This window comes from Drosophila ananassae, chromosome 2R (assembly GCF_017639315.1).
Source record: "Drosophila ananassae strain 14024-0371.13 chromosome 2R, ASM1763931v2, whole genome shotgun sequence".
Lineage (NCBI taxonomy): Eukaryota > Metazoa > Arthropoda > Insecta > Diptera > Drosophilidae > Drosophila > Drosophila ananassae.
Genome location: NC_057928.1, coordinates 17,817,160 through 17,829,385, shown reverse-complemented (window position 1 = coordinate 17,829,385; position 12,226 = coordinate 17,817,160). Strand labels below are relative to the sequence as shown.

The following is a 12,226-nucleotide window of genomic DNA, read 5'->3' as shown; positions in this document are numbered from 1 at the left end:
GTTGATTAATCCCCTCAATTAAGCACAAGATTCCAATGCTCCCCCCGGTTACTGTGTAAATATTTCAGTCCTGGCTGAATTATTTGTGTCAGCAAATGGTCCTTGCTCGGATTTACCTTTTTCCGCTCTCATTTGGCTCATTTTCTGGGCTGTGGCTTCCGCCGCCGCCTTCCGCCGCTACCTCAACAAACAATAACAGTCCCCCTCTGAACTTGACCTTGATAAATTTGTGAAGTGAGCTTTTTAGCACATATCAAAACGGTTACATCTCAAGGGGCGCACCAACCCAAATCAAAATCGAGGGGGTGACTGATGCAGGACGAAGGACGAAGCACAAAAGGGGGGAAAGCCAGGCAGTCTCTCAGTTGACATTGAAAATTTCGCATCTAAATTACGTGTAACAAATCGTCGGATGACGCATCGGAGAAAGCGGATATATGTATATAGCTGTAGCCGTGCGTAGGTATGTATCCGCCAGATACTCGACTATATGTATGTAAGGGAATAATGTATAGGGGTTGCTTCAATTACTACGAAAATCCAAAACTCACCCCCGACTCGGCGAGAAGTCAACCCCCGAAAACGGAGACAGGCCAGGGGAGTGGTAAGAAAAGGCTGACAGCCGCAATCAAAATGGGATATACAAGCCGTAAAAAGCAAATCCTGCAGGCGTCGGCCATATTTTCGCCCCCTTGCTCCCCCTCAGCTCCCCACCCCCCCCTGTGTAGCTCCTGCAATCCTGTGTGAATCATCATCATCCTCAGACAAAACCGGAGATTGAGTCACGGCGTGAAATTTTTGGGCAACCTTCAAGGACGCCCGGCTAATCAAGGAACTCCCGGTGGGCGGTGTGGGAGCTGGGTGGCCTGTGTCGGCTTGGAGACCCGCCTGCCACGAAAGTGATAATCAAAATAAACACAGATTAGGGCGGGCGCGATAACCTTGAAATATTTTGCCTACGAAAATCGATTTTCCTTCCTGGGCGTCGTGTCTGGTGGCCCAAAAAGGGTTGTGGCCTTGGTGTGGCAGTAATTAGGATTATGTTTTTGGGGCAGGTCAGGCCACTGCCTAGAACTAGGCCACACTGTAGCTCACCTGTTGGTTTGTTTAAAGAGGTTTTGAGGCATTTAGGATCTGATGCAGGTCCTCTATCAGACATCAGCCGCGGGAAAGGGTTCAACCCAAAAAAACACACACATTTTGACGAACTTGAGAACTTTTATGACTCATTAGTAGGGGTAGAACACTTCGAGGGGTTGCCTTCTGGCTCCTGTTTTTGCCAGTGCTCTGGTTTCTCTTGATGTTATTGCTGTTTTTGTTGTGGTTTCCCCGGAACCCCACCCGCCGCACATTGTGTCATAAAAAGCCAACGAGCCCGCCCCGCTTAGAATGGGGGGACTGAAACGAAGTGGAACCTACCACAAAGTCAATTGGGCTAGGTCAGGGCCCAGCCGAGTTTTCGGGCCCGGCTCGGTGTGCGTGTGGCCTTTGCGGTTAAACCCAAACTGGGGCTACCTGTTGCTGCGGCTGCCTCGACTGCCTCGGCTCCTGTTGTTATACGAGCTTCCTCCCCGACCCTGGCCCTGGCCCTGGAGCTTTTTGAGCGGCTCATTATTGTATCGCGGCAGCTGCCACCTGCCCCAGCTCATCATCGGGGGCTTCCTTTTAATAAAAACTAATAGCCCCAATTAAGTCAACATGCGTTTTGTGCCTCAGTATTTTGTTTCTCTCGCTTTTTGCATTGTTGGCGCTAATAAAGTCCCCAGCGAAAAAGCCGAATACCGAATTGCAGTTAATGGCAAAAAAGGACGAAGGATGGTGGAACCTGGTCTCCTTTCAACAGGAAACGGCTGTGAAAAAATTGATTTAAAGACGATTTCACTTCAAGGCCCATAAACTGTCATCGATTTCTTGTCTTCTTTTATAAATTTTTTGTTAAGAAATGATGGAGCTTTTTGGGAACATCCTTTACGAGCTTCGTGCTTTCTGGGTAGCCTACTTTCGGCCCGAATTTTGTGGGTCATTGTCCTGGTTCCCATTGTCTGTCCTTAAAGGCGAAGAGCAAGCTAATTTCTAGAGGAATTTAAGGTCTTTTTAAGCAAAAATTATGGACCTTTCTTGCCTTGGAAGACCCACTTCTTATACACTTTATTTGAATTTAATTTCTTTAAAGTTCTCCCCCCATTCTAAGCACAACTGTACCAATGCCAGAGCAAACACAACTGTACCCAAAGAAACTCAAACATTGTCGTATCAATTTCGACCGAAAACACCTCAAGATCTCGCGGAGACAAAAACTAAATTTAGACGCCACCGAGCAACCCCAACTTGCCGCTACATTCAAGTCGTAATCCCAGGCCCCAGTGACATCGTCTCCATCTTGTAGTTTCCATCTCGTGGCAGTTCCAACGTCATTGGGGGGCTGGCACGCTCTCAACTGAAACTCCATCTCCATCTCCGACTGCAACTTCAGCTCTGCATTAAAATAATTGCTTCCGAAATGACAACTGCTGCTAAAATTGAAAAGAGCCCTGTACGCAGACGCATTTCGGTTCTTGGTTCCCATCTTCACATCTTGCAGCTTCCCAGTTGCCAGTTCTCAGTTTCCAGTTCCCAGTCTCCCAGGCTCCCCTCGTCCTACTGCTCGCCCCAAAGCGATTGACGTTCTTGCAACATGTGTGCGCGCCTGCGCGTGCCAACAATGTAAGAGGCAGCCTGGCGATGGAGATGGATATGGATATGGAAATGGAAATGGGAATGAAAATGGGATGGCGGCTTGTTTGGGGGATGTGGCGGCATACTGGGGATGCTTGGTGGCAAAGTGAAGTACAGCCAACAAATTCGGGGGCAGGTTTATCAGATTCTAAGAGGGAACAATATAGATGATACCTCACTGAGAAAGTTTTAATTTAAAGTTTAACTGAAAGTATAACTTCATTGTTATTTAATAAATCCAAAAAATTTCTCTCACTGTAATGGCGTCGCTTATTTACCGTTAAGATGCCGCGGCTGTCAATCAGCCACCCAAACGACTCAGACAAGGGCATTCCACAGGCACTCCTGCAAAGCCGTCTGGATCTGCATCTGAATCTGGAGCCATATGTCGCCTCCTGCTCCTCCTCCTCCTCCTCCTTCTTTTTCCGATCTATTTTTGTCCGGACTATGACTTTGGAGCAGGGCACGCCTGCGCACACACACTCGCACTCACACACCCCATTCCCGCCAGAGATTTTCAATTTTAGTTTCCCAACTTCACCGTTCGTTTCCCAGCACTTCGCCTAATGGGTCTCTCTGGTGAGGCCCGGCTTGATATTTATGAGTCTGCGCCGGAAATAGACTCCTCCGACTTATTGGTTCCAACAGGCGGTTTAAGCGCTTAAATGCCCGGAGTTCGGCTGCACATTCTTCATGCTTATTGGAATTATCTATGCCTCTGCCCCATGCCTCTGCTCCAGGGTTAGAACTGCGATCCACATGGGTTTCTCGCTATGATGTAATTCAATATGGCAGCCAGCCGTTCCAGGGGTTAAATGTCATTATTTCTCCGTGAAAATAGAGAAATTATTTTTGGGGTAATGGGAACTGTAATGACTTTTGATATCGGAGAGCCGCCCTTCCAGGAAATACTTTTATGTTCCAGCCTTGGCGGATATCATGTATTCGATGTAATCCTATGTTCCTCAAGACATCCTCGAAGTAAATCGACGAAAAAGTACGAAAGCCCTGAAATGATTTCATGAAAATAATATATAACTTGTGGCCAGAATGCCAGGCAACGCACAAACTCCCGCAGCATCCTTGAATCCTTGAATCAAAGTCCCGATTTTAGTCAGGACCTGGGGAACCAGTTCCAGGCTCCTTTCTTTTGATTCTACATTAATTCTACATGCATTCTACATGCGCCACCTACCGTTAGATTATGGCAACTCCGAAAAGGTCTTCTTTTTGACAATAGCTGGCGTTGCTGTTGTAGATGTTTTTCTACCATGTAGAATGTCAATTATACATTGGGACATGTTTTGGGACATCTAAAGAATCCTTAGACCTCGTCTTATATTTTATTATTTTAAGTTTTTGGCGCCAGTTTGCTAAGTGTTTAAATATATTTAAGTATCTTGACAATAACCATACAACTATTTAATAAACGAATATTATTGGACCCATTTTAGATCATCTATGGAGCCGATGGCCAGCCCGTGAGAACAGATTCGAAACGTGGCCGAGGCAAAGGAAAGGCCACCATTTCCGGAAATGGATCTAATGCAGGCATAGCCGCCGGCAATGGCACACCAACAACTGGGGTAAGTGACGTAAGGCCAAGTGCCTTTTTTATTGCCCAGGTGGGCTCCTGGCCCCCTGGCCTCTTTGGCCAACTCCCCTGACACTCTATCCATGGGAACTAATTAAGTCACGCGACGACAACTGGCAGACAGCCTGTCTGCGGTCGAGGGATTGCCCAGATTCCAGTTACTCGGATTTCCAGACTCTAGGTTTAAGTTTGAATTTCATGAGAATCACTTTTCCTATTTTATTGAAGAAACATTTCCATTGTGTAATGCCGTCATCGGCTTCCCCGAAAGGTTCTGTGGCGAGTCAACCGACACAATTTGAAATTGCAACGAATAAATTCTTTTTCGCCATAGTATCTAAAATCCCTTTGGGCATACTAAAAGACTACTCGCTACAAGAAGCTTCACTCTTCAAGAAATCATCTTAATATTGACAACATATACATTCCACCAAATCTTTGTATCCACACTATTCATGCAGTTATCTTTAATAAATATTAATAGTTATTAACCAACGTGGTTATATTTATTTGGAGCATAAAAGACTCCATAGTTCCATTCCACCTCCGAGGGGCAATCCCTGTCCCAGACACACTACCAGACATAATCTCCGCCACAGGCAGCCGACCGCACGTAGCTGGGGGTCACCGTCATAAAAACCTGACGGCAGCACCAAAGGAACCCAAAAGCATCCGAAGCCCCAGAAGGCAAGAGGGAAAAAATCCACCAGCCAGCAGCCACCAGGCAGCAGAAGCTGGCAAAGTTGTGCCGTTGTGTTGACTTGCGAAACTCAAAGGCGAGCGAGCCACTTGGCTGCGGATGTGGATGTGGATGTGGATGTGGATGAGGCAGCCGCCACAAGCCGCACGTAGCAGCCAGCCAGCCACCAGCTACCAAAGCGAAGAGCCAAGAGCCGAGCTACTTATTGTTGCCAGGGTTTTCCTCCTCCATCCTCTTACATCCGTTGCTCTGGGGACAGCCAGTGGGTCTGGGTCTGGGCCTGGGTCTGGGTCTCCGTCTCGGTATCGGTCTGGGCTCTTCTGTGGAGAACTCGAGTACTGACTCGAGTGAACCGGGAAAACGGCACTGCCAGTGACTTTGACCTTTCGGGGATTTCCCTTTCAGCGGCACGCAACATCCTCGGGTGTCATGTCGTTGGGGATTCAAGGTCGGGATGTCGTAAAAACTTGACACAAGCTAATACAGTGGGTAAATGGCAAGACAGTGGGGGCTAGATATGAAGGACGAGCTAGTCGAGGTCATAAAAATCTAAGCATGACGGACTGGAGGCTTTTTTACGACTTATGTTCTTGGGAATCAGTGTCTGACTTTGAAAGGAAACAGAATGGTTTCTTGCAGGGACTTACCACTGTACCTACTTGGCTAGACCGCCCATCACTCAAGTCATTTGATGGGAACCGCCTTCCCGTCAGTCTAAGCCGGCGATTTGTTTGGCAAGCGACTTGTGGCAACAGCTGGGATCCAATGGAGCGATGATTATGTCGTCACAGCGACTCCCTGTTGTGCCACACACATTCACATCCACACACGCACCACATCGACAGACATCCTCATCCCGCGGACTCACGTGAGGCTCCTCTGGCCACAAAAGCACAACAGGTTGCCGGCTGCCTCTCTCAGGGATTCTATTTTCTGGTTACCAGATACGGCCTGGTGGGGGCGGAGAATTTCACCAGGAGGAGGGTGGCGGAGGAAGCCACTGGAGCTGGAGCCGCAGGAGCCGCAGGAGCTTGACATTGAACGGTCGAGGATGGAGGGAATTGTTGCCTCAAGTTTTGCGGCAGATGTCTTGGCATCAGCTCGGTCGTCTCCATTACTGTGCCCCTGCCACCGACCCAGCAACTGCGTCGTGCAACACTTGCAAACTTTTCCAGCTCCTCTGGCGCATTTTCCGAACGGGGAAAGTGAAGTTTTTCGGTGGCCCAGTGACACGGACACGGACATAGAGCCGGCAACCGAAACAGAGGCCACCATGCAACGGGGCCACTATATTTTCATTTTCCCTTCTTTTTTTTGGCGGGGCAGCCAATTCAGGTCGCGTTCAGGTCGCACATAGTTACCCCTCGGCCCCTGCAACAAAAAAAAAAACAAGAAATAGCGGGTCAGGGAGAGTCGAATCCATTGACAGTCCTGGCATTGGGATTTGGCAAGGACATCTGGCCAACTGCAGCTCCATGGTCATGGCCAGGGGCAACTCCAACCCACCTACGCCTGCCACTTCTCTACTTGCCCTGTGGCATCATACACTGAACAAAGTTTTGGATACTTCTGTTCCAAGTTTTGGCTAATCAGTTGTCTAATGATGGGGATGGTATAACTAATCTTATATCTCTTCTTATAACTAATATTTAAAAAAGAAAAATATATACTTGCCACAGCAATCCTTTCTCTCAGTGCAAGTTTCGGCCTTCATGTTCATGTTTGCATGCAGTTACCAACATTTTTGGCCCCACCATCCAGTCTGCCAGTTAGCCATTGTTCCGCTGTCCAGGCCGGGTCGGATTGGGTCGCGTTGGGGCTTAAATAGCGTCGAGGTTTTCGGCTTTGATAGCCTCGCCCAGTTGCAAGTCCTCCAGCTCTCCAGCTAACCAGTCTGCCATCATCCGAAATCCGCAGCCCGCTATCCGCAATCCCAGTACCCGGAGTCAGGGTCGCCATGTCGACTCTGTCCTTTGGCGACATCAACTTGTTGCACTTCTATTCAGCCCGATTTCCATGCCTTTTGCTTTCCCATCTGGCTCTGTAATCTGCATAGACACGGGTTAACATGGAATGCGACTGGTGTTGGCCGGACAAGCCGTGACTGCAGCACTGGACTACATGGCAGGGGTTTGGATTGGGGCGAGAGAGTAGGGGCAACTCCAAGGGAGATTCTTCCATCAATATGAATGGAAGAAATAACTCCAACCTGACCACTCTCCTCTTGAGAAAAAAATCTCTCAACAATTTTAGCCACTTTGTAGCCCAGTGTAGTGTCCAGATTGCACATCCACTGTGCATTTTTTCAAGTCCCCAACCCACCCATCTGCCACCCACCTGTGCAATTTTTTCCTCCAGCCTGTCCAGCTGGGAACGGGGCCACATTTCATCGTCATCGTCGTCGGTCGTCCATCGTGCCACAGTAGCCGGTGGCAATTAGTCAACACATGCCCCGGCGATGCAATCAGCCTGTCACAATGTTTGGACATGTCGGCAGTGGGCTGACTGAAGGGGGGACTGAAGGGGTTAAACCACACGCTGAGTAGCCGCTGGCCGCTGGGCGCTTCAATTGGAGGCCGCCCCGTGCCACCAATGCACTTAGCGTCTAATTAGGCGGCGCCTGGCGGAGAAAAAGCGGCTCGACGGGTTCCCCCCAGTCGACTCGGTTGGCAATGTCAAAGCGAAGGCTTTTTAAGACTTTCAGCCACACCTCGGCCATCGCTCAAAAACGCCTAAAAACAGAAGCCGAAATGGGGGGAAGGCAGGAGCAGTTGCAGTGGCTGTGGCAGTGGCAGAAGAAGCGGTGGCCAGACATAATCGTAAATGCCAACATGTCGGCGCCACGTCGGCTGGCATGGCTACTTCAGTGGCACCACCAACCGTGACAGCAGCAACAGATACACCAGCAACACCAGCAACATCAACAGCAGCAGCAACAAGGGGACTCCTACGTGCGATGGCGATACAAGAGCTTACAAAACAGCTCGTAAAAAACAGACCCACAGCACCAGAAGCACCAACAGCACCAGCAGCAGGCGGCAGGCAGACAATTTGTCGTCCAACTGTCCGCATTGGAGGCACCACCATCGGAGGCAGCAACCAGCAACAAGCCACGGAAACAGCAGCAACACTTGCCACACCGAAAACAATCATCTAGACCATGCTCATTCTTCTTAAATCATATTTAGAGTTTGGGTAACAAAAGGGCAGCCGATTTCTCTCCGTGCACGGCCTGATGTCCCAAACTGTAAGAGGAGAAGGCGACAGAGCGACTTTTGGCAGCACGCAGCACGTGAGCAGCCGGCAACCTGTCGGTTTCTGTGTCTGCGGTTGCCGCTTCTCCCCGCTCGTTTTTTGTTGCTTTCCTCCGCTTATGAGGACGGAATGGCAGGCAGTCAGGCACCCAGCCATCCAACCAGCCAGCCATCCAACCAGCCAGCCAGCCAGCCAGCCAGCGATCCCGTGTGGGTCTTAAGTCGAACAATGAAAGCGCTGAAAGCGGCCACGCAACTGCCAACTGGCAACTGGCAACATTTGCTGCCACAGTAGTGAACGGGACACGCCTGCGGCACCTTCATTGAAATCCAAGCCAACAGGACAGGAGCAACAAAAAAAGAGCAGGAAAAGAACGAAGCCGAGAATAAAAATAAATAAAAAACGAAGGCAGGCTGGCAGGCAAGGGAAGCCAATGTCAAGGTTGTCGCAGTGGGTCAAGGTCGTCCGGGTACGGGTACGGGTCCCGGTCCGGGTTCGGGCTGTGGCCATAAAAAAACCCTCAAAAGCGGAAGCAAAAAATAAGGACACAGCCCAAAAGGCAACCTCCATCCGGCCTGACGTCCTGCCGTCGTGCCGTCCTTCCGTCCCATGTCCTGCCCCGTCCTTGTATCCTTTCTAATAATAAAAAGGGCAATGAGCTTAATTTAACCCTTTTCGGGTTGATGTCCTTCCCGCACAAATCGCAGTACCAAGTCCCAGTCAGCGTCCTTCGTCCCTGCGCTGCGCCACGCGCTGCCACTTGACCCTTTGTGGCGAAACTGTTGCTTTTCCTGCTGTGCTGCGTCAAACATCCTTGAGCCTTGAGCCAGTCAACCTAAAAAAAAGGTCCTTGCTCGCATCCTTTTCGGTGTCGTCAACCTTTTGTGAGTCGCTGACTTGTAACTTTCCGCTGCTGTCGTTCTTGCTCTTGCCTTTCGTATTTTTTGTCCTTTCTTCCTTTATCAACTGTTGCTCGGGGCCAAGGAGCGGTATTTGCATGTCCTTTTTGGCCGGGGCATCCTTTTCGGGCAGACAAGTCTGGCGAGCGTCTGGTCCGGATCTAGCCGGGACGGGACGGGACAGTCCTTTTCAAAGGTTTCCTTTTGGCCTCACCAGGTTGATTGACCTTCGACGGGTCAGGGAATTTCCCGCTTTTCTTTCTTGCTCTCGTTTCTCATTTCTCTATCTCTGATTTCGTTTTTTAATTATCCTCTTCAAGGAAGCCCCTTCAACTCCATTTGCAAGTTCAATTTTTGCTCTGGAGTGTTTTTAGGTAAATTTTTCGCCCTGCCCTGTGCGTAATTAATTTTCTTGTCTGCAACAATGAAATTTACAACTTTTAACGCACAAATACTTTGCGAAAAAGGCAGTTGCCAACAAAGCCGAGCACTTCCGTTTCCTGCACACACACACACACACACACACAGGCACAGCCACACTCACACAGACATAGAGCCACAAAGAGAGACTAAATTGCTGCAATAAATTTGAAATTCAATTTAAAATGAACATAAATTGCTTCAACTTTCGAAGCTTGTCATTTTTAAAAAACATTTTTCAACTAACACAAGCACAACATTCTCATACACACACACACTAACACACTCACATAAATCGCATTAAGCGCTTTAAGGCACAAAATGCTGCCATAAAAATCGTTTGCTCGTTAATTTCTTGTGTACTTGTGTGCGTGTTTTTTCTTTTTACTTCTTTTTTGTTTACTGCTCTCGCTTGTCTTACCCCAGCCACGCCCACTGCCCATCGCCCCATGCCCCATGCCCCATGCCTCCATCCATTTCCTTTGCTTTTCCACCAACTTCATGGCCCGTACATAATGGCTGCCAGCTGAAGCTTCAGCTTCCTCCTATATACCACTTGATAAATGTGCACAGCAGACACACACACACACACACAGCCACATACACTGAGAGATATACACTCGCTGTAGCATATATATATCTATATATATATGTATAAGGTATAGCTATATTGGGCAAAAAGTAAGCAAAGAACACGAAGGCAGAAACATAGCCAAGAAAATTGAACTCAATTGATACCCAGCAGAGAGGGTTGGCTGGGAATTTGGGAAGTAAAGAAATAAAATTAAAGGGTATCATGCCGAGAGTTAAATGTTTCAAAAATGTATAATTGTAGAATAAGTTGAAAGATAAATAAATATAGACTGCAATTCACACTAGACTAGTTTATTATTTTTTAATCACATAAATTCTTATAAAAAGATATAGACATGAATTTTGGCATAAACATGGCATAGAAATACTTTAAAAAAAGCCTTTAAAATCCCCGCATACCTCTTAACAACTTCACGAGGTATCCCAAAGTTGTTGTGAATGGAAATGGAGGTGGCGAGGCGATGGCGATGGCAGCAGTAAAGCTTTTCAATTGCCACCCCCACACAAATGCGCGTCTATAATGCCTTATATAAACCAACTCTCTCGGCAGCCCCCCCAATCACACCCCCACACCACCGCCCCACCACCCACTCATACTAACACTCACATGGATGTGTGTATCTGTGTGTCTGTCGGAGTTCGCTTGAGGTTGAGGTTGGCTGAATTTCCAAGGGGTGGGGCCGAAAAACGCCTCTCACTTTAATTTTGGCATGCATTAAGTGCGCTCCTGGGGGTTGTTTCCCGTTATTATGCCAAAGATATATGTATGTATATCTTTTTTATATTTGTTAGCACGCGCGAGCCGTTTTCCATTTGCCTTGAATTCGGCGGGGGCTTCTTTAAAATTTTTGATTGCCTACTTACGCGGGCATTGCGGCTAATTGCATTTCATGCCGGCCAATTGCGCTCTCCCTGGCTCTCTCTCCCCGTCTCTATCTCTATTTCAGTCATGTGTGTGTGTGTCTGCCAGAAGGCTGCCAGACAGGAACACACACACACACAGACTCAGCAAGGAGACTGCCGGGCTTTGTCTGCGATTAGTTGCAACCCTTAAAATGGTTGTGCTGCATTGCTCATACGACCCGTTGGACGCTTTTTTGCCGGCTTCTGCTTGTGCTGCTTCTGCTTTGTTTTTGCTCGTCTGCTGACGGTCGTCGTCTTCTGGCGGAGTCAGAACTTTTTCGCTTTTCGGAGTCGAAACTAATTTTCTTTGTTTTTCAATAACCGAATCCGACCGATGCTCTTTGTCTTGGCCATGTCTGGCAACCCCCTTTGAATTATTTGGTAGCCGAAACGTCAGTGCCAGTGCCGAAAATGCCAAAACGGTCATAGACATCATGCTTCGAGAGGACGTCTTGGGGGCAGCATCCCTGCCTCCTCTGTCTGGAGCTGACTCGTCTGTCTAATGCACATTTGATGGCATTCGCTAATTGCTTGATTAGCAATGCGGTTCCCACGCCCCCTCGCTCCCAGCCGGATGTTCGGCGGCGACTTCAAACGATTCTGCAATAATCCACCCCAGAGCCGGGCATAAAGAATAATTAATAAAGGAGACAGGCCGGAGTGCCGATACACGCCCAGAGATCTGAACGCGAAGGCGTAAATCGAGGGATAAAAAGCAATATAGATAAAATATAATAATAAATTTAAGGAGAGATATGTATGTTTGAGGAAAACCTAGAAGAAAACCTGTTCTGCCAAATACACAAAAACTATAACCAATATTTGCGCTGCATTAAGTTTTCGCTTTACCTCGGCCAGCTGCATCTCTTGCCACTTTTGCTGGCTAAAAGCAAAAAGGCCGAAACAAAAAAGGCAAAACAAAAGCCGGGCAAAAAGGCAAGAAGAAAAAGCTGAGAAGTGAACACATAAATTACAGACAAGCTACGAGCAACTACGAGACAACTAAAAAAAGGCAAAGAAAAAAGCTCGACTTGAGGGAAGATGAAAAAGGCAACCAGCAACATGGAAAAATGAAAATGATAAATTGCAAACTGCACATAATTATGCAATTAAAGTTCGACGTTGTGTTCGACTATGATGTACATT

General features: G+C 48.0%; 1 protein-coding gene across 5 annotated transcripts in view; it reads left to right on the top strand.

Moving 5' to 3' along the window:
• LOC6493110 (DNA N6-methyl adenine demethylase) overlaps window positions 1–12,226 on the top strand; it is a 91,192-nt gene that overhangs the window by 24,020 nt on the left and 54,946 nt on the right. For all 5 annotated transcript variants that reach the window (XM_032454294.2, XM_032454293.2, XM_044714376.1 and 2 more), the window contains one exon: window positions 4,170–4,301. In XM_032454294.2, the coding sequence (XP_032310185.1) occupies window positions 4,170–4,301 (132 nt within the window). The remainder of the gene's footprint in view (window positions 1–4,169; window positions 4,302–12,226) is intronic.